A 21,531-nucleotide genomic window follows, 5' to 3' on the forward strand; every position below is an offset into this window, starting at 1 on the left:
TCTATTTTATTCAAGAAGTTTTCTGGAAAAAAATCCATATTATTCCCTGTGTAGTGTAGGATAATTTAATAAAAATTCTAGACTTTATAAGCACATGTTCTAAACTATCGCTTTAAGTGCTTATATCTTCTGTATGCGAATGTAGATTCATACCAAAATGCTTTTTTGCATAGTTGTGTTTCACACATCAAAACGTCTCGGGTTACGTATGTAACTGTAGTTCCCTGAGAAGGGAACGAGACGCTGCGTCTCCCTTGTCATACTTCCTGCGTCCCTGTAACGCCGTCTTTGGCAATATTTCAGATAGCGATATACTTTCCGGCTCCCGCGTCACCCTGTCTTTGTTGTTAAGCCTCACCATTGGTTGAATTTGTATACACATTCAGACGCACTTACCGCTGGAGGCGTCCCCAAAGTGTCACCGCAGTGATGAAGCGTGAGTTCCCTCGAAAGGGAAATGTAACAATGTATCCTAAAAGGTAACACGAAGTAATCTTGCTCTCACTTGAAATGTGTCCCCACATTTAGTTCTTGAATTTGAGGATATTGGACCTTGAAAGTCCTTGAATTTGAAGTTAACTAAGGTGTGGGAACCCTGTCACCTATGCTTGAGAATGTTAACGTGAAAGCATTGCTTGTCATCTTCATATTGCAGATACAAACTTGTTTAGTCTGTTTTGCCAAGCTGTTTACAGCTGTGGCCGGGTTGTCTCTGTTTTCTGCATCTCTGGATTCTCACTCTTTCCTAACCGTTTCTCAGGCTCGGATGCTGATAACAGAGGAGAACCTGATGACCACCATCATTCAAACGTTCGTGGACCACCTCAGGCACAGAGACCTGCAGGGCCGCTTTCAGTTTGAACGTTACACTGCACAACAGGCCTTCAAATTCCGCCGAGTCCAGAGCCTTATAGGAGACCTCAAGTAAGATCTGGAAAGCTTGGCTTCTTTCAGCAGACCATTTGACTTCCAAAAACAACTCTGAAACTTTATGCTGTTCATGTTCAGTTTTTTAGTAGCTATATGAGTGTCATCATAATCTCATTGTCTTTGCTTGCAGGTATGTACTTATCAGCCGTCCAACAGAATGGTCCAACGAGCTCAGGGATAAGTTTCTGGAAGGTTTTGAAGCTTTTTTGGAGCTGCTAAAATGCATGCAGGTAACTATCTGACCCTGAGACTGCGTGTGGGGGGGTATTAAGATTGGTAACAAAGGTTGATTTCGCATTACAATTTTTGGTTCGGAGCCATGCCTGTTTGACCTTAGAATTTTATTTCTTTGTTTGCTGTAGTAGCATTTTTTTTTAACTTATTGACTTACTGGCTACCATCATACTACATCTGAGGTTGCTTTAAAATGTGCTTTTTTTAAAAATATGCTCATTTTCCAGCTCCCCTAGAGTTAAACATTTGATTTTTATCGTTTTAAAATCCATTCAGCTGATCTCCGGATCTGGCGCTTCCACTTTTAGCATAGCTTAGCATAATCCATTGAATCTGATTAGACCATTAGCCTTGCACTCAAAAATAACCAAAGAGTTTCGATATTTTTCCTAAGCGCAATGATATTACGCAGCAGCCGAAAATAGTTTTTGTAATAGTTAGTTATAAAATAGTTAGTATCTTTCAGTAGCAGAGGACTATTTTCAGCTGCTGCGTAATATCATTGCGCCTGCTGCAGTCATGTTACGACAGCGAAGTCCTTGATTATTACTCCAGAATTAAATATAGTTCCTAGCCATATCTGCCTAGAAAATCACAACTTTTAATTTTCCCTCGGCCTAAGGGGCTGGACACACCAAAACTTTTAAACGCGGCTGGAAACGCCTTGAGGACGCCGAATACCAGCTGTTTTTCAGCTGAGTGCCAGCTTTCTTCAGCTGAGCGCTTTGGTAGCTGTGATACTTCAGCTGTGAGCCGGTTGGTTGCTGTGGTAATGTCCCGCCCCTCCTCCACTGTGATTGGGCGGCCGTGTGAAAACTGACATTGACGAGCGGAGCTTGTCTTCCAAAGTTGAACATCTTTCAACTCTCGGTGCTCAGCGCTGAGCGCGGAAAAACCACCGGGCGCCGGTTTTCATCGCGGGAGAAAGCCGCTAGCTGCTGGCTTATTTGAAAAACGCCGAGTTTCCATTGAAATGAATTGAAAACATGCGCCGGCCGCGGGCGTAAAAGCGTTGGTGTGCACGCCCCCCTTAGTACACAATGTAACTACAGAAGAGTCAAGTTTTAAATAGGAAAAATATCGAAACTCTTTGGTTATTTTTTAGTGTGATGCTAATGGTCTAATCAGATTCAATGGATTAGGCTAAGCTATGGAAAAAGTGCTAGCGCCAGACAGTCTGAGACAATAGTAGCTTTAGCCGCATTAGTGCTACAACATGCTAACAAACACATTTAGTAAAGTTATTTGGTAAAATTGACCAATCACTTATTAACCAGTCTGCGGTGGGTGGGGCTTTTTCACTATGACTTCACATTAACAAGAATCAAAACAGCATGTCTCATGAGACTACTTTGGTTTATTGAGGATGTTAAAAAGCATTAGGTGGATTTTTTTCATTGTAGGGTGGTTGTGTTCACACACTGCCAACAAACATTTATGTCCAAACACCTTGCAAAGTGGATTTTGCATAATATGTGGTCTTTAAAGGGACAGTAAGTAGGGTTTTAAGTGTTTTATTAATCAAAATCAATGTCTTTATTCATAAATATGTCCTCGTTGGTGCCAAATGACCTCTGCCAGTGATCTGACTTTTCTTTGTAAGCTTAGAATTTCTTCTCTTTACTTGCATTAAACGGGTAAGTCCAAGGAGGCTTTCATGTCGTTCCGCCATACTGATAAACTGTAATAGCAGAGAGGGACAAAAAGTACTAGCCTACCAACGCGTTTTCGTTCAGAACACATTAACCAGCTGACACGGACAAGGAGATCAGTGAGTACGTAATGGCTACCATAGTTGCAACACGCATTTGGAAAGGCGAGGCGCTAGAGAGCACTATTCGTTTGAATGCAAAATACAATTCCACCACTAGATGGGGGTAAATCCTACTTATTGTCCCTTTAATGGAGAAAAGAGAGATGAAGGGGGTTTCCCTCTGGTTTAAACCAAACATTTGAGGCGGACGTAAAAACACCTGTTTATGTGTTTTTATTGCAGGGAATGGACCCAGTTGTGCGTCAGGTGGGGCAGCACATAGAGATGGAGCCTGAATGGGAGGCAGCGTTTACTTTACAAATGAAGCTCACACACATCATCTCAATGATGCAGGAATGGTGTGCCAGTGATGAGAGTGACTGATCAAGAATCACTATGTGTTGTGTATGTTACCCATAATGCAACGTGCAGCTGAAATGAAGTCTTTTGTTGGTCTTGCTGCAGGAGAGAGTGCTGATTGAAGCCTATAAGAAGTGCCTGAGCGCGCTGACTCACTGCCACAGTGGTTTTACAGACGGGGAACAGCCCATAACCCTCACCATGTGCGGCCACTCCGTAGACACCATCCGCTACTGCGTTTCTCAGGAGAAAGTCAGCATACACCTGCCTGTGTCACGCCTTTTAGCAGGTGACACTGACATACAAACATGCTATCAATACACAGTAACTAATACATAACTTGCTACTTCTAATAATGTAATAACATTTCAACTGATTTTTCTTTTCCATAAGGTTTACATGCTCTGCTGAGCAAAACAGAAGTTGCCTATCGGTTCCCTGAGCTGCTGCCTCTGGTAGGTTTTAGGGTTTTAGTCTTCCGGATAATTTTATGCTTTTCACAGACAGTTTTAGCACTTTTTAAGACCTCTTTTTCCTACTAAAGAGTGAACTGAGTCCACCCATGTTGATCGAGCATCCGCTCCGCTGCCTAGTGCTCTGTGCGCAGGTGCATGCTGGGATGTGGAGAAGAAACGGCTTCTCATTGGTCAATCAGGCAAGATTGCTTTTTGCTTTTGTTTCATTCTAATAACGGTGACAGTTTTTTTTAAAGAATTGATTAATATTGTAAACCGTGCTTTCCCATAAAATAAAATAAAACGTTTTTTTTATCATTACAGATTTATTATTATCACAATGTGAAGTGCCGGGTGGAGATGTTTGATAAAGATCTCGTCATGCTTCAGGTCAGTAGCTTTCACGTACCTCTGAAACTTCACTAATAATGCATTTCTATTTTAAGAAAAATTTCATTTTAACTACATTCAAAGCAACTTGTATTGTAAGCTTCCCCTGTTTCACTGTGAAATTTTTATTTTCTTGTCCTTTGTTGATTTATGTGGTAGTGAGAGGCCAAAATGTTGAAATTTCATTGGTCAAAATGTTTTGATTTAAGGGGACATACCATGAAAATCTGACTTTCCATGTTTAAGTGCTATAATTGGGCCCTCAATGCTTTTATCAACCTAGAAAATGTGAAAAAAGTCAACCGAGTAACCTAGTTTTGGTAAACCATTCTCTGCAAGCATGTAAAAACATTGGTCATTGAAATTTGGCTCCCTGGTGATGTCAGAAGGGGATAATACCCCTTAGGGGCCAGTCACACCAAAAGCGCTTTAAACGCTTGCAAACGCAAGGCGCGACGCACTGCCTTTTTTAAAAAAAGAGCAGTGCGACGCGGCTTTTCATATTGCTAAGCAACCACCGAGTCAGCTGTCTTGTCAATCAAATATTGAAGCGTGAGCACTCTTTTGCTGTTAACTGTCATATTAGCAGAAACTTTAAGAAGAGGGAGCTTGCTCTGACCTTGTTTAAGGGTGAGAGGTGCACAAACACGCAGGAGAGAGTGAGCGAGTGGAGTCCGCTTCTTCAAAGCAACTGTAAACTTCCATCACCACAACGTAAGGCCCGCCTCTCCCCTCATTCGATTGGACAATGGAAAGACTCGAATGACGTCGGGCGCTTCTCCGCTCTCAGCGCTCCTTCAAAAACGCTTGCGCGGCAAAAAACCGCAAGGCGCTCGGCGCGCATAAACAGCGCGCAAACGCACCCTGCCCATAGAATATCATTCAAAAAAGGCGCCTGCAACTGCCATAAACGCTTTTGGTGTGACTGGCCCCTTAATCTGCACTATCCAACCACGACACTGCCATTTAGTGCAGAGATCAGCTCATTTGCATGTTAAAGGTTACACCCAAAACGGCACATTTTTGCTTACACCTACAAAGTGCCAATATTAATATGCTAAAATAAATTATCTGTATGGATTTTGAGCTAAAATTTCACATACGTTCTCTGGGGACACCAAAGATTTATTTGACATCTTAAAAAGTCTGGAGAAATGTTCCCCTTAAAGATACATTATTGTGTTCAATCGCTTTGGATTAAAGCCTCTTATAAATGATTCTATGTAAATGTTGTTTTTGGATATAGGCCGGAGCTTCCATGATGGATCCAAACCACTTCCTGATGATCGTGCTGAGCCGTTTTGAGCTCTTTCATATCTTCAGCTCAGCAGACTGCAGGAAGAGATACGGCAGAGAAAATATCAACAAGGTCTTCTTACCATGCACTTTCTTCATTTCTGTATATATTGCTCTCTCTGTCTTCAGACACTCTTTGATTACTGTTGCTGATGATGCATGTGTGTGTGTCTATCTGTATCAGGATGTGGTTCAGCAGAACAACACACTAATTGAAGAGATGCTGCATCTGGTCATTATGGTTGTGGGTAAGTGCTGATCACCCTTCAACATGCTGCATTGTTATAGATGTCTGTTTGTTTGACAAATGAAATGGCAAGAGAAAAATTACACATGTATTTGTTGTGTTCTCCTCAGGTGAGCGATACATTGCTGGTGTTGGTCAAGTGGAGAGTTATGATGAGATAAAGCGAGAGATCATTCACCAGCTGTGCATTCGGCCTATGGCCCACAGTGAGCTGGTCAAAGCCCTGCCAGAGAACGTAAGTCAACCCTCAGAACAGAGATAAGATACTGACACTGCTGCTTATTAGGGGTGGGATAAAAAAAGCTATTCTTCTATGTATTGCAATATAATGACATCACAAATATGCTAATTAGTACGTCAAGAATCAATTCTGAATCAAATCGAAACCCTAAGAATTGATTCTGAATCGATTCATGAGGCTCCAAACGATTCCTTATTGCTTATTGCTTTTATCTTTGATGCATCTTGGGCAGTTCTTGTTAAATTATTTACATTTTTACCACAGATTAGTGTTCTTAGGCCTAAGGGTGCGCTCACATCATATGTAACTGGATCAAACCATACCGGAGTACAATTGCCCCCACTCGTCTGACTCACACTACATTTTATGACCCATATGCTTGCGTATAAAATATTGCATAATATACAATTTACAGATGGTTTACAAAATGCAGAAAGATATGCACGATAAGTTCATCGTAATTATGAATTTATGGCTTATTCGGTGTATTTGAAATCATGCACGCTGCCAGATTGTTTGGCGTATGACATTAAATAACCAAAAGAGAGATTTAAAAGCATATTAAGGGCAGTCTGCTCTTCAATCACTCTTCAGCTGCTTTAATGTCATTATCCGATCGGTCCACGCAGTGCGCATGATGTCAAACACACCTCTGTTATATGGGCTCGTTTGGGATGCGGTGACACGCGTATGTATTTGTGCAGCGCATATCAGAGTGTTTTATTGTGGGTTCACACCAGCCGCGTTTGAGGCGTCAAATTCGTGTCTAGTTTCCTACTTGAACATTTAAAGTTTACTCGCTTCATTCGCGCATGAAATTCTAGTCATCGAGCCATTCACACAAAAATTTGCGTCATGGGAGAGGCTTTTGCGACTCCGCTTGCTTCCTGTAATCACGTCAGTACTAGAGCAAGCTCCTGATTGGTTAACGCGGTGCATTTTTCTGCGGCAATGCTCAATTTGCGCCATTTGCGCAAATGAGGTGGAATCGCGTCTACCGCGCCGAAATCACTTGCGCTTGACGCCTCTACCGCAGCTGGTGTGAACGCAGCATTACAGCGACAGCTAACGTTTTGCATTTCAGCTTGCGTGCCCCGCCCCCGAATCAAACAAACAGTACCCGAGACAACCTCTGCAATGCGTTACCCGGGTTTGCTGCTTTAGTCGCACTATATAGTGTGATTAGTATTTTGGAAATGCTACAGTTGTGTCTCGTTCAATCAGAATTCAGTATTGACTATAAGCTTTAATTATTACTGTTTCTGCATAATAAAAACGTGGGACATTTAAGCATCCAAGTTTATTCTGTGGTGACGTATATCTGAGTGAAATGTCTTTTGAAATGAAAAAATTTAGGGCTTGACTTGAATTCGTCCATGGAGAAGTTGGGTCATGGTGCTATTTGCTAATCACTGAAATCTTTTCCCGGACCACGTCCACCTGCAATACCTTATGACTGGAAGAGAGATTGTTTGGAAGAGGGGAGGAGATTTGCGTTTTGGTTAAACATTATGAGGGTATGGGATTTTTTTAAAATAATGAAGCTCACAACTAAGTCATTTGTAAAAAAAAACAGCACAATAAATGACAGTTTTTTATTTTATTGTCATTGCAACTTCAATAAACTGTTCATTGGTTTCAATAGTACTGTTCCTTCTGTATTAAACATGCAGAGCTCCAACCTCTTATTAAAAAACCATTGGACCCAGTGGACCAAAGTAACTTCAGTCAATGTCAAGCTTTCCATTTTTATAGAAAGTGCTGCACAATATATTATGTTTCCTTGTTTTCCTCCTGTTTAACAGAAGGCATCTTTTCATGGCATTTCTTTTTCTTAGGCTGTGGAATAATTTACCTGCAATTGGTCCTCTTTTATTATTAATTCATTCGAATCTCATCTTAAAACTCTCTTTTGTTTTCGGCCATATACGGACTATATTTCATTCTCACTTGCTGTGCAGATTTCTGTTTCTTAGTGCTGAGATCCATCTTTTTTAAATGTAAGAACAAAATGATTTTTTGCCATTCAGTTCTGTTAATGATTCTGGAACATCTGCCATCTACCACCGACATAAAAATGAGGATAAAAAATTTGCATAAAATATACAGATGGTTTCCAGAACCAGGATTGTTAATTTTCTTAACATTCCCCTTGCTGATCTTGAACATCTTATGCATGATAATACTTACAAGTATTTGATTTTTCTCCCAAAGTTCCAGTTTAGGTAAAATATTGGTTGAGTAGTTATTTTTCTCTGTGGCTTGACTGCCACCTAGTGGTAACATTTATTATGTAATTTAGACAGTCGTTTTACAATTCAACATCACTGAATAATCACGATCTCTGTGTTTTGGCTACAGGAGAATAAGGAGACCGGCATGGAGAGAGTCATTGATCACGTGGCTTTGTTTAAGTGAGTGTCCTTTATGAATAAGTGTGGTTCATGTTATTGGATTGACCTTTGTGTGTAATCCTGTATGATTTGTGTGGGATAGGAAGCCTGGTGTGACAGGCAGAGGACTTTATAAACTCAGACCAGAGTGTGCCAAGATGTTCAATCTTTACTTCAATCATTACTCCAGAGCTGACCAGTCTAAGGTAACACTGCACTCCTGCACTGTACCTCACAAAGCACAACTGTTCAGTTTTAAAGGGGACATTTCCAAAACTTTAAGATGTAAAATAAATCTTTGTTGTCCCTAGAGTACATATGTGAAGTTTTAGCTTAAAATACCATTTATTTGTTACAGCATGCTAAAATTCCCAGTTTGTATGTGTGAGCAAAAATGTGCCGTTTTTGGGTGTGTCCTTTTTAAATGCCAATAAGCTGATGTAATGCAAACACTGATCACAATGATGGTGGTTTGTTGAAAATTAAACTGATTTGTGCTGCCAATTATTCTCTTTCTCTCTCTCTCTCTCTCGATATGTCCCCTTTAACTCTTTCTCCACCAGCCTTTTTTTTTTTTAAGTTGCCAGCCAGAGCCATCTTTTATTTATGATTTTCACAAAAGTTTGCCTTCCAGAAAATGTTGTTCTATAAATCCATAAACATACAATATATCATTTGAAAGAACAGCCCCTCTGCTTTCAGAAAGAAACAAGTTTCACCCTACCTTAATTTGTTCTCTTTTAATCACCTCTCAAATATGAGTAGGTTTCTTCAAAAATACAAAATTTTTAGAAAAAAGCTGAAATAATTGCATTTTTGTTAAGGACTTTTAATAAAGCTCAGATTCAGAGCGATCCTCAAAACATACACGGAGTTTGCACTGTTTGCCCTAAGGGGAATACTTCTGGGTTTTATAAGTTGGGTAAGAGCGCCACCTGGTGAATAATAGCAGAAATACGGATTGCCGGGAAAAACTCATTGGCAGGGAAATGTTTTCTCTTAATTGACGAGATAACTTTGTCAATGGCAGGGAAAAAGTTAAACCAGTGGTAGTCTCTGAAGGTCTGGTGTTTTTCGCTGCTTTTTCTGGACAAAGCCCGCCCACGAACCAATCACAGTTTGTTTCATCTAGCGTCACGTTTCTTACTCCCCACAATAACGAGCCGGCTGGCAACAAGTCAGTTATTGAAATAACCAGCCGCAACCGAATAGCATCTAAATAAACAACATTACTCACCAAAGAACAACGTTGTGCACTTCATCAACAGCCACACCAATGAGACGCTCCCGTTAAACATCTGTTTGAAGCATATCTCTCCACTTTTTAACACATACAAGCAATTCAGGAGAACAAAACTTTTTGACTCCACTAACTGCCTCAAGCAGTCTTTTAGAGAGTCGATGCCGCGTTCTTTGCATATTTTTGAGAATCCAATGTTTAGCTGATCATGATAACTGCTCATTATTATCCACGTGAACACGACTGATTCTCTTCCTCAATGGAACGTCAGAGCTTTGTTTTCCAGGGACTGAAACTAATCGCGACACTCGCGTCTCCTGGAAATCCGTTTTTTTTTTTCAACCAATGAAAGACGACTTTAACATTCTCACAGGGCTTCCAGAAAAGTGTACGAAAAACATCAGACGTTCAGCCAACAGTTTGTGGGCGTGACGTCTGAGGCTGAGACTAAACCAGTGGTAACTTTTTACTTGTTGCGGTTTAGGCTGAAGAGGCTCAGAGAAAGATTAAGAGGCAAAACGGAGAAGATTCAGGTAATACGTTCTTCTGCAATACCCATTTAAAATGCATTATCATCAGTGTTGGGTGTAACTAGTTACTAAGTAATTAGTTACTATAATTTAATTACTTTTCCCTTGAAAAAGTAAAGTAAGGAATTACTCTTATTTTTCTTGTAATCTAATTACAGTTACTTCTGATGTAACTAAATACTATAATAAAATAGTGGGTTTAACATGGTTTTAGATTACAATTCTCACTATAAACTGGTTGATTATTAGCATTAATATTAATGAGATGTTGGCTGTTTATTAATACTTAGTAGCACATATTAATGCCTGATTCTGCAAAACCTTATTCTACGTCCTTAATGTGAAATTGTGGTTAAAACAAGAAATAAAATATCTGCCAATGGGGTGAGGAAGAAATCTTGAAATTTTTAACCACAATTTCACTTAAATTGTATATTTTTTGTCTAAAAACTAGACTTATTTTCTTAGGTCATTTTGCTCATCAAGAAAATCTTGATTTAATTAATTTTTTTATATTTGTACTGAAAACAAGAAATTAATCTTTTGCAGTGTAGGTGTCAAAATTTGACAAATTCTGAGAATATCATGATAGCAATGCTTCCCATCGATTACATATACATCAGTCAGGGTAGTGCATCATTTGTCATGCTTTCATACCAGCCTGCTTTAGATATGAATCAAATGTTTTCTCTTTCAGTTTTGCCTCCACCAGTTCCTCCTCATTTCTGTCCGTTGTTCGGCAGTCTGGTAAACATCCTCCAGTGTGATGTACTTCTAGGGATTCTGGGAGCTGTACTGCAGTGGGCTATGGAGCCCAGTGGAGGACACTGGTCTGAGTCCATGCTACAGAGGGTATGAGTGTGTGTGTGTGTGTGTGTGTGTGTGTGTGTGTGTGTGTGTGTGTGTGTGTGTGTGTGTGAGAGGGTTTTCACAACTGAACAGATTCCCATTCTTCTGTACTGTCTGACTCCAACAGGTACTGCATCTTCTGGGCATGGGTCTGGTAGAAGAGCAGCAACATCTCACTGGCAGCACAGAAGATGGCATCAGCTTTAACTTTACTCTTAAGATCTCCAGTGAGGCTCACTTTCGTCTCACATCCACACTTTCTGAATCTGTATCAGACAGTTGAATTGATCTCTTTCTTGTAGGACCAGGTGAGGCTCCTGGAAACACTCCCAGTATTTTAGCATTACTGGAAACCCTGCAGAACGCTCCTCACCTGGAGGTGCACAAAGACATGATCCGCTGGATTCTCAAGGTAAAGCAGATCATCGTCTAATCACCAAACCACCTGTCATGGGAACAGGGTTTTGGATCGATGGGATACAGCTATAACCAATATCCTGCGAGATGTTGGGTTTAGTGTTAGGCTTGAGGGTAGAATTAGAATGAAAACAGCGGTTCTGGGTAGATGGGATACAGCTACGGCCTAAATCACATGAAATGTTGGGTTTAGAGTTAGGTTTGGGGGTAGGATAAACACTCATCAGGCGAGATTTCACCAGATTTTGGCCGTTGTTGTATCCCTTCTAGCTATACAATTTTCTAACTGTCCACTAGGTGGCAGCAGACGTGTTGCTAATGTCTTTAAAGACTTTATGGTTAATTATATTAATAAAATAAGGAATATTTCATTAATTTAATGGAATATATTGTTGTGGCAAGGACTGTTGCCTGTTTACATGTTACTAGGATTGTTATGATATCAAAATTTCACTTTATTCCAATTATGATACCACAGCAAAAACCACTATGCTAATAAACAAAACTCTTTAGAAAGTTAAATATGACTTTAATGTGTGTTTTTAGTTAGGTAAACATTTTATTTTGCTTACCTAATATACCTGATAAATGAAAAAGAAACACTTCAAGCGAAGTATAAATGACAAATAAACACTGACGGCTCGTGACTGCTCTTTCGAGGGGGGTAAATTCAAAATAAGTGTTCGGAGTGTCGTGTGTGTTGCTCGTGTCATGTGTGTTGCTCGTGTTTTCAAAATATGTGTTTGTTGCATCATGTAAACCATGTGCATCACGTGTTTTGTCAAAATAAGTGCCTGCTTGAACACGTGTCAAAACCGTTTATGATAAAAGAGACGCTCACGTTCACAAAATATACGCAAGACACTCCCTTAACAGTAAACTCTGATTACGCATGAGATTATGCGAGTATCTGGCAAACGTGAGCATCTCTTTTATCATAAACCCTTTAGACGCCTCTGCAGCTGGAACTTATTTTGACAAGGCATGTGATGCACATAGGATCACTCAACGTGCCAAACAAATATTTTAACATAAATTATGTAAAAAGCAGAAAACCTTGAGTATGATTTCATTACACAGGATATTTTTTAACGGTTCCATACATGTGTGTTTGTAGACGGTGGCTAACATTAAAACCACGCGTGAGTGCACGGCAAGTGCGTCCCCTGCTGACAGCTCAGGACACAGTCAAGAGGAGGTGAGACTAGTAAACACAATACGCTCACATTATGAGCCACTAATGTCATAATATCACCTCACCAGCTGTGTGTCTGTGTGTAGACGGTGCGGGATAAAGATAAAGCGGAGCGGAAGAGGAAAGCAGAGATGGCACGGCTCCGGAGAGAGAAGATCATGGCTCAGATGTCAGAGATGCAAAGACACTTCATCAATGAAAACAAAGACCTCTTCCAGCAGAGCCTGGAGGAGCTGGACGCCACCACGTCAACCTCACTTGAGCACAGGTCTGTGTATGCAATTCTAGTTTATATTATATTATGTCAGTGATGATATTCAAACAACTTGACACTTTCATACTTGAATCATAAAATGTGAAAAAATTGCAAAACTAGTTTTTATACGCTGACCTCTGACTTGCTTCTCTGTCTCTTCAGTAGCCCAAGTACGTGTGATAGTACGCTTGTGTGTGTGGGTCCGAGGCGGTGGCGTGCCGGCGCAAGTGACAGGAGGCAGGTGGTGACGTGTATCCTGTGCCAGGAGGAACAGGAGATCAGGGCTGATGGCAAAGCTATGGTGCTTGCTGCTTTTGTCCAGCGCTCCACAGTTATGTCCAAGAACCGCAAAAGACCTCCATACAACCCCGGTTAGAATTATCTTAATAAATGAAACATCTAATTATTTGTCTGGTCTGTTTTGTAAATCTCATTGTGTTTGTTTGTTTGACAGATAAGTATGACCCTCTCTTCATGCACCCTGACCTGTCATTTGGCACACACACGGGCAGCTGTGGACACATCATGCACTCGCACTGCTGGCAGAGGTAAAACCATGAGCAAACCAATTAGTTTAACATGTTGAAAAACATCCTGTTTCAATCACATAACAGTGACCATGCTTTCTTTTTGGATATGTCCGTGTACATGACAATGGCTTCGTATAGAGCATAAGTAGGCTATGTGAAATGGGGGACACCTTAATTTTTTTAAATACTCAACAATGGCCCTTACTTAGTATTTTTGTCTTGTTATCAGTACAAATATCTAAAAAATATGTACTCTGGGGCCACCAAAGACTTATTTAACATCTTTAAAAAATCTCATAATATGACCCCTTTAAGAAGGAAGTTTAAGATTTTTTACTTACCCCATTGGCAGAATTTTTTTTGCTTGTTTTAAGCCAAATTCACTTAAATTGTATGTTTTTTTTGTCTAAAAACTAGATAACTTTTCTTAGGTAATTTTGCTTATCAAGACAATTTTAATCTTAATTTGTACTAAAAACAAGACAAAAATTCTAAGTAAAAAAGTCATTTTTTTTCAGTGTTTAAAGATGCGTTTTGGTCGATCTGATCACAAGTGGACAAGAGAGATAAATTCCTGTTCACACCTGTTGTTTTTGTCCTTCTCTTTTGTCCACTTTCAACCGCTCCTGTCTGCATTACTTCAAGGGCGGGTCTATGGGAAAGTCTTTAAAGCACAAGCGTGAAAAATTCTGGGTTAAGTTGACATCCACAAGTATTATGTTAGGGTGCCTCTGCTTGTGTTGTTCGTAAACATGCTGCACAATATTTTGTATATGTATTATTGTTAAAAATGATGAAAACAAATGGGATTTCTATATCTGAAACCTTACTGGTGCATTCCACAGTAGCTGGGTTTCCATCACACTGATTTTATGTGCATTTTTAAGTAATGCATTAGAAACGAGTGATGGAAACGCCAAATTTCATATAAAAATCCCTTAATTGGCAGAAAAGTTTTTACGCTTGCTTAACCCACGTGACTGATCGTCTAGCTGTATAATTTGACGTTGTCTTTCCCATGTATGGGACTCGACGTCATTTCAATGCCCTTACTGTTAGTGCTTGCATCAAAAAGTCTGCATTTCTTTTTCTGTGCACAGCATTCATTTTGGCAATTACAAGCTGCACTTAAATGTATAACTTGCCCAATATTAATTAAAGGATTAGTCCATTTTCTTAAAAAAAATCCAGATAATTTACTCACCACCATGTCATCCAAAATGTTGATGTCTTTCTTTGTTCAGTCGAGTCGAGATTGTTTTTTTTTTAGGAAAACATTCCAGGATTTTTCTCATTTTAATGGACCCCAACACTAAACAGTATTAATGAAGTTTAAAATTGCAGTTTCAAAGGATTCTAAACGATCCCAAACGAGGCATAAGGGTCTTATCTAGTGAAACGATTGTCATTTTTGACAAGATAAATCAAAAGTGTGCACTTTTAAACCACAACTTCTCCTTTTCCTCTGGCTGTTGGACAAGGCAGCGTGAACTCACGTAATTGCATAGTGACGTAGAAGGTCACGTGTTACATATATGAAACGCACATTTGCGGACCATTTTAAACAATAAACTGACACGAAGACATTAATTAGTATAATTTGACATACAACAACGTCGGAACGGTCCTCTTTCTCCACACTTGTAAACACTGGGGGGCAGCTTTGCATTCGTCCTCCGTGACCTCTTGACGTGATGATGTATTGTGTGAGGTCACGTTGACGCTTTACAGGACCGGAGATAGATGAGAAGCTGTGGTTTAAAAGTGCATATTTTTTATTTTCTTGTCAAAAATGACAATCGTTTTGCTAGATAAGACCCTTATGCCTCGTTTGGGATTGTTTAGAGTCCTTTGAAACTCTGTTAAGTGTTGAGTTAAGTGTTAAGTGTTGGGTTCCATTAAAGTCCATTTAAATGAGAAAAATCCCGGAATGTCCTCCCCAAAAAACACAATCTCTTCTCGACTGAACAAAGAAAGACATCAACATCCTGGACGACACGGTGGTGAGTAAATTATCTGGATTTTTTTTTTTAAAGAAAATTGACTTATCCTTTAAATGCAAAAAAGTGTGCCTTTTTTATTTTTTGTTGATAACTAATGGCTCAGTACCCCACTGTTTTGGTCAAGTCAGCTTATTTTAGGGAGCTTTTCCACTGAATGCAGTATGTAGTACCCAATACTTTTTCTAGTACCACCTCAGTTGGGGTTCCAAGCGACCCGAGCTGTTACCAAAACGTGACACGAAAACACTGCAGATCACTGATTGGTCTGAGAGAATCGTCACTACCAGCGTCATCGCTATAATATAAAAGAACAGCTTTACCTTTGTGCTAGCCTGCGCTGTCTCGAGTAAACCTGTTGTCATCTGTGCTTTGCTGTAAGTTCTCAAACTCCCAAAACCTATACCACCGTCAATTGTTCGAAAAGCTTGATGGAAACGCACCTAATTCGCATTTTTTGTTTATCTCTTGCAAATTTTGACAAGATTCACTTCACTTTTCAATGGAAACCCAGCTATTATTGTTAATGTCTTTGTTCTATTCTAATTGTGTGTTACGTCTCCCCCTGCAGGTACTTTGAAGCAGTGCAGGCTAAAGAGCAGCGCAGGCAACAAAGGCTCCGTGTTCACACCAGTTACGATGTGGAGAACGGAGAGTTCTTGTGTCCGCTCTGCGAATGTCTGAGTAACACGGTCATCCCGCTACTGCCCCTCACTAAAACCACCTGCAGGTACTTTAAGCGCTCATGTTAAACATGCAGCTGTAATTGTTCATTAGTGTGACACCTCACATACAGATGAATATTTCTTATTGTTATTATTTCATACTTAGCATCATGCTAAGCACTTCATCAGTCTGTAATGTTTAGTTGGATGGATTTGAATGTGCATGTGTTTGTATGCAGCACTGAGCAGCCCGATCAGAGGCAGTGGATAAACATCATCTCCCAGCAAATCAAAGCCCTGCATGCCGCTCGCAAGAAGACCAGTGAGTAACCCCAACACTCAAAGACATGATGCGTGTGTCCATCATCTCAGTAGATCAACATTATTACTGAATAGAAATTAAGCATTGCGCGCGTGTGTAAAGAAATATAATCTGTGTGTATGTGTGTGCAGATGCCGAAGGTGTTGATGATGCAGACAGTGCTGAAGACTGTCACCCACCTGATGGTTTCAGACTGGACCACACTCCAAAGTAACTTCCGATTACCCATAATACCTTGCTTAAAGCGTGCTTGTTGCCAGACAGTCTAACAAAAACTCTTATCTGTCAGGAATCCATACTCGGGCACCATAAAGGAGATGTTGACCACGTTTGGCACAGCCACGTATAAAGTCGGTCTTAAGGTTCATCCTAATGAGCAGGATGCCCGTGTGCCCATCATGTGCTGGGGCAGCTGTGCCTACACCATCCAGTCAATAGGTCAGATCTCTTGTGCAATTAAATGCCCATCACTATTGAAAATACCTAATCAGAGGGTCATTAAATATTAATTGTTTCATTTCTCACACAGAGAGATTGCTGGTGGATGAAGAGAAGCCTTTGTTTGGAAGTTTACCATGCAGACAGGTACTCAAACTTGATATGTAAAGCTTATTTTGTTGTTTAATACGTATCAAACAATAGTTGTAACATCTGTGTGTGTGTGTATAGAACGACTGCTTGAGTTCTCTGACCCGGTTCGGCTCGGCCTGCTGGACAGCCTCATCTCAAGCTGTTGTACACGGTCACTTTATTAGGCTTCTAGCAGGTGGGAATCAACAATACTTCTGCTAAACGCACAAACCAGTCATTCTGTCATGAATGTTACTATTGGGAATGAGTGAATTATTCATGCATTGATCTGAATGTTTGTCTGCATGCAGCTCTTGTTCCTGATTCCCAGGTGGAGAATACCCCGTGTATTCTGGACATAGACATGTTTCACATGCTGGTAAGTAAACACCAGAATGTGTCACACATAAAGTGATTTTGCAGCAGATGCTGTATGTGCAAACACATATGAACTCTGTGTGTGTGTGACAGGTGAGTCTGGTGCTGTCCTATCCAGCGCTTCACTGCTTAGATTCCTCAGGGATGAGTGAAGACGCTGCACAACTGCATCTCCTGCACCTGGTCACCATTGCTCACATAGTCCAGATTCTTCTCACCTCCATACCAGGTCAGAGATGCATCCTCTTTACAAGCAGTAATATATGATTATAATGACTTGACACAAAGCTTTTTTAGATCAGGATGTTTATGTGGACTCTTTTGTGTTATCAGAGGAGGTGCGGATGGAGCAGGAGAGTGGAGGAGCAGAGAGGGAGGAGGAAGAGAGCGTGTGTCTGCTCTACAACACTCTCAGGAGTCATCTGAGCAGGTGAGATTGTGAGATTTACCCTAGAATAGATCAACTAGATAATCAGACTTGTTGATTTTGAAATAAAATCTTTTTGCACATACCAACTAAAAGACGTGTGTGTGTTTCAGTGGTCTACATGAAGTGACCTCAGGCTGGCATCTGTGGCACTGTGTGAAAACGGGAATCCTGCCTTATCTGAGAGCAGCTGCACTGTTCTTCCACTATCTGAATGGAGCTCCCGTACCACCTGAGCTGCACGGTAAATGACTCTCAATTCTCATCTGCCATCAATGTGAACATAAAATAACTCTGAGTCACTGCTAACAATGGTCATGTGTTTAGCTGTAGGTGTGGGTGAATGGGAGGCTCTGTGTGGATATCTGTGTCTGCCCTCCAACCCGTTACAGCTCTACTACAACAACCTGGAGCTGCTGGAACCTCTGCTGCAGGGGTAACTCTCTGTCCATCACTAACTAGTCAATCCTGTAACTGGAATAGTCCAGCATTGCATTAACAATGCAAAGGTTGTGGGTTGAAATCGCAGGAAGCACACATACTGATCAAATGTATAGCTTGAATGCATTGCAAGTGTCTGTCAGATGCATGTAAATGATTGATGGTTCTTTGCAGGTGGTGCTCTCATCCAGGTGTGTTGCAGGCTCTTCAAAGCAGCACAGCTCTCATCAGGTCTGTTTTAAACCCTTGACTCTTAAAGCTTCGCTTAAGCTGTCCTGCCCGTTTTATACTTTTTGCTCTTGTTTCTTGTTTCAGATTTCCCAGAGAGTCCAATCATCTTATAGAGCTGCCAGAGGACTACAGCGCCCTCATCAACCAGGCCTCCAGCTTCACGTGAGTCAAACGCTAGGAATGACTATATCACTAAGAACGAATGCATGCCAGCTTTCTGCTGACCATTAGTTTTACATCCATGAAGCAGTTGATTGTCTTATTTTCCAATGGTCGTGCAGGTGTCCTAAATCAGGTGGTGATAAGTCTCGTGCTCCTACACTGTGTCTGGTGTGCGGTGCCATGCTGTGCTCTCAGAGCTACTGCTGTCAGACCGAGCTGGAGGGGGACGACGTGGGAGCGTGCACCGCTCACACCTTTTCATGCGGGGCCGGAGTCGGTATTTTCCTTAGGTTTGTGCGTGCTCCTGAATTCTGATTGGATGCATTTGTAGTTTTATAATGCTAACTATAGTGGGGAAAATAAGTATTTGACACATCAGCATTTTTAACAGTAAGAGGATTTCTAAGTGAGCTATTGACACAAGATTTCCAGCAGATGTAGCCATCAAGCCAAATATTGAATTCATATAGAGAAATCAAAACATTTAAGTATACAAGTTGAGTCATAATAAATCAAGTGAAATGACACAGGGAATAAGTATTGAACACACTTTATTTAATACTTTGTAGAAAACCCTTTGTAGTTGATGACAGCTACTAGACGCCTCTTTTATGGAGAGACCAGTCGTCTGCATTGCTCAGGAGTGATTGTGGCCCATTCTTCCACACAAATGGTCTTTAAATCTTAAAGGTTCCTTGGGCCTCTCTTATGAACTTTCATCTTCAGTTCTCTCCATAGATTTTCTATGGGATTTAGGGCAGGTGATTGACTGGGCCATTCAAGTAACTTGATTTTCTTTCTTTGAAACCACTTCATTGTTTCCTTGGCCTTGTGTTTGTCCACCCTCTTTTTAATTTTCAGCTTTCTGGTGGATGGTAGTAGATTTTTATCCAGAATGTCCTGGTAATTTTCTCCCTTCATCCTGTCTTCAATAATATGAAGTCTTCCATTACCCTTTGCTGAAAAGCAGCCCCAAACCATGATGCTTCCACCTCCAAACTTAACTGTTGGTATGGTGTTCTTGGGGTGGTGGGCAGTGCCATTTCTTCTCCAAACATGGTGTGTAGCCAAAAAGTTCAATTTTGCTTTCATCTGACCATACTATAGTCTCCTAATAATCCACAGGCTTCTCCAAATGATCTTTCGCAAACTTAACCAAGCCTCAACATGCTTTTTATTCAGCAATGGAGTCTTGCGTAGTGAGCGTGCATGGATGCCATGGAAGTTCAGAGCATTGCTTATAGTTTTCTTTGAAACAACAGTACCTGCTGATGCAAGGTCTTCCGAAAGTTCTGCCCGAATGGTTCTTGGCTTTTGGAGAACTCTCCTGATTATTATTTGGACTCCTTGGACAGGGATCTTACGTGGAGCACCTGATCGTGGCCTGTTTATGGTGAACTGATGCTCTTTCCATTTCTGGATAATGGCCCCCACAGTGCTCACAGGAACATTCAGCATTCTGGAAATGCGCCTATAACCATTCCCATCAAAATGCTTTTCAACTATATGATTACAAAGATCTTGAGAGAGTTCTTTGCTTTACCCATCATGAAGTCTTTCCTGTGTGCCTCCTGGGTAATGAAGCCTTTATAGGTCATCAATTAGAACTAAAGCAGCTGATTTCAGTTAGTACTGATAGGGGGCAGGGTTTCTCTCTCTATACTGACAGATTTCAGGTGATCTCCTGGCTTTCTATGCCATTTTGCACCTTGTTTCCTTTATGTGTTGGATATTTATTCCCTGTGTCATTTCACTTTATTTATTATGACTCAACTTGTATACTTAAATGTTCTGATTTCTTTGTATAAATTCAATATTTGGCTTGCTGGCTACATCTGGAGGAAACTTTGTGTCAATAGCCCACTTAGAAACCCCCTTACTGATAAAAATGCTGATGTGTACTGTCAAATACTTATTTCCCCGCTGTATATTACTTAATGTCTTATTTAAGCAAGAAACCACTGCAAGCTGTGTGTTACCCCGGTTAAGATGTTTTATGTGTTTCACTTTATGTCGCAGTGCTTTATGAATGTCATAATTTGATCATTTATGTTTGTATGTGTCAGGGTGCGGGAGAGTCAGGTTCTGTTCCTGGCTGGTAAAACTAAGGGCTGTTTCTACGCTCCTCCATACCTAGATGACTATGGGGAAACAGACCAAGGGCTCAGGTATTACAAACACACACCCACTGTCACTTTTATTGCTTGCATTTTAAGCTGTAAAGGTTAAATGTTGTGCGTTGTCCCTCCTAGACGGGGAAACCCTTTACACTTGTGCCAAGAGCGTTACAGAAAGATACAGAAACTGTGGCGTCAGCACAGCATCACAGAGGAGATCGGCCACGCCCAAGAGGCCAACCAGACTTTGGTGGGCATCGACTGGCAACACCTGTGAAGACACTTTTTCCACTTTTAAAGCGATAGTTTACCTGAAAATAAAATGTTATTATTTACTCACAATCATGTTATTTGCATGTTTTGTGGAACATGAGGGCAGATTTTTTTTTTGTATAATGTTGATGCTGCTTTTTCCATACAGTGATCGTAAATGGTAACTAAAGCTGGCAGTCCATAACATTCTGCTTAACATGAATTTTACCCTTATGCAGAGGGTAGACATCAATAAATGTTTGGAATGACACAAGGGGAAATCAAAATAAAACCGAATTTTCATTTTAAGGGTAAACTGTCCCATTAAAACATATAAGGGGACCTGCACATCAGGGCTAGAGGTTTCCAAGGCATCACCGAGGCCTCTTGCTCTCCTCCACCCCTTTCCTCATATTTATGACAGTGGATGAATGCATGACTTCTTGTTTCTTTCCTGGGGGAGTTTTATTTTTTAAATGATATGAATGCATATTTAAAAAGATATACAACCAAGGTTATATAACTGCGGCAACTATATGGGTTGCAACAAAAATACTCTTCATAGGAATGCTATTTAATTTCTCTCTGCTACGAGTAATATTAAATTATTTTGAAGGTAGTTTAAGTATATTGAGAAGGTATGGCTGAAA

General features: G+C 40.5%; 1 protein-coding gene across 5 annotated transcripts in view; it reads left to right on the plus strand.

The window, feature by feature from the left end:
• ubr2 (ubiquitin protein ligase E3 component n-recognin 2) overlaps nt 1–20,971 on the plus strand; it is a 36,600-nt gene extending 15,629 nt beyond the window's left edge. For 2 of the 5 annotated variants that reach the window (XM_055170865.2, XM_055170864.2), the window contains exons 12-47: nt 761–924; nt 1,061–1,160; nt 3,161–3,289; nt 3,383–3,566; nt 3,671–3,732; nt 3,822–3,932; nt 4,057–4,122; nt 5,369–5,491; nt 5,603–5,666; nt 5,776–5,900; nt 8,268–8,320; nt 8,403–8,505; nt 10,024–10,072; nt 10,767–10,921; nt 11,046–11,145; nt 11,221–11,330; nt 12,453–12,533; nt 12,617–12,798; nt 12,949–13,157; nt 13,241–13,334; nt 15,888–16,046; nt 16,221–16,303; nt 16,435–16,513; nt 16,593–16,741; nt 16,833–16,888; nt 16,973–17,069; nt 17,185–17,252; nt 17,345–17,480; nt 17,585–17,681; nt 17,792–17,922; nt 18,006–18,114; nt 18,294–18,350; nt 18,435–18,512; nt 18,632–18,802; nt 20,579–20,680; nt 20,765–20,971. In XM_055170865.2, coding sequence (XP_055026840.2) covers nt 761–924; nt 1,061–1,160; nt 3,161–3,289; nt 3,383–3,566; nt 3,671–3,732; nt 3,822–3,932; nt 4,057–4,122; nt 5,369–5,491; nt 5,603–5,666; nt 5,776–5,900; nt 8,268–8,320; nt 8,403–8,505; nt 10,024–10,072; nt 10,767–10,921; nt 11,046–11,145; nt 11,221–11,330; nt 12,453–12,533; nt 12,617–12,798; nt 12,949–13,157; nt 13,241–13,334; nt 15,888–16,046; nt 16,221–16,303; nt 16,435–16,513; nt 16,593–16,741; nt 16,833–16,888; nt 16,973–17,069; nt 17,185–17,252; nt 17,345–17,480; nt 17,585–17,681; nt 17,792–17,922; nt 18,006–18,114; nt 18,294–18,350; nt 18,435–18,512; nt 18,632–18,802; nt 20,579–20,680; nt 20,765–20,906 — 3,978 coding nt within the window. In that variant the 3' untranslated portion in view covers nt 20,907–20,971. The remainder of the gene's footprint in view (nt 1–760; nt 925–1,060; nt 1,161–3,160; nt 3,290–3,382; nt 3,567–3,670; nt 3,733–3,821; nt 3,933–4,056; nt 4,123–5,368; nt 5,492–5,602; nt 5,667–5,775; nt 5,901–8,267; nt 8,321–8,402; nt 8,506–10,023; nt 10,073–10,766; nt 10,922–11,045; nt 11,146–11,220; nt 11,331–12,452; nt 12,534–12,616; nt 12,799–12,948; nt 13,158–13,240; nt 13,335–15,887; nt 16,047–16,220; nt 16,304–16,434; nt 16,514–16,592; nt 16,742–16,832; nt 16,889–16,972; nt 17,070–17,184; nt 17,253–17,344; nt 17,481–17,584; nt 17,682–17,791; nt 17,923–18,005; nt 18,115–18,293; nt 18,351–18,434; nt 18,513–18,631; nt 18,803–20,578; nt 20,681–20,764) is intronic. The other 3 variants (XM_055170867.2, XM_055170866.2, XM_055170868.2) reach the window with 2 other exon arrangements.
• Nucleotides 20,972–21,531: the final 560 nt, after the last annotated feature.

Source organism: Misgurnus anguillicaudatus, chromosome 11 (assembly GCF_027580225.2).
Source record: "Misgurnus anguillicaudatus chromosome 11, ASM2758022v2, whole genome shotgun sequence".
Taxonomy (NCBI): Eukaryota; Metazoa; Chordata; class Actinopteri; order Cypriniformes; family Cobitidae; genus Misgurnus; species Misgurnus anguillicaudatus.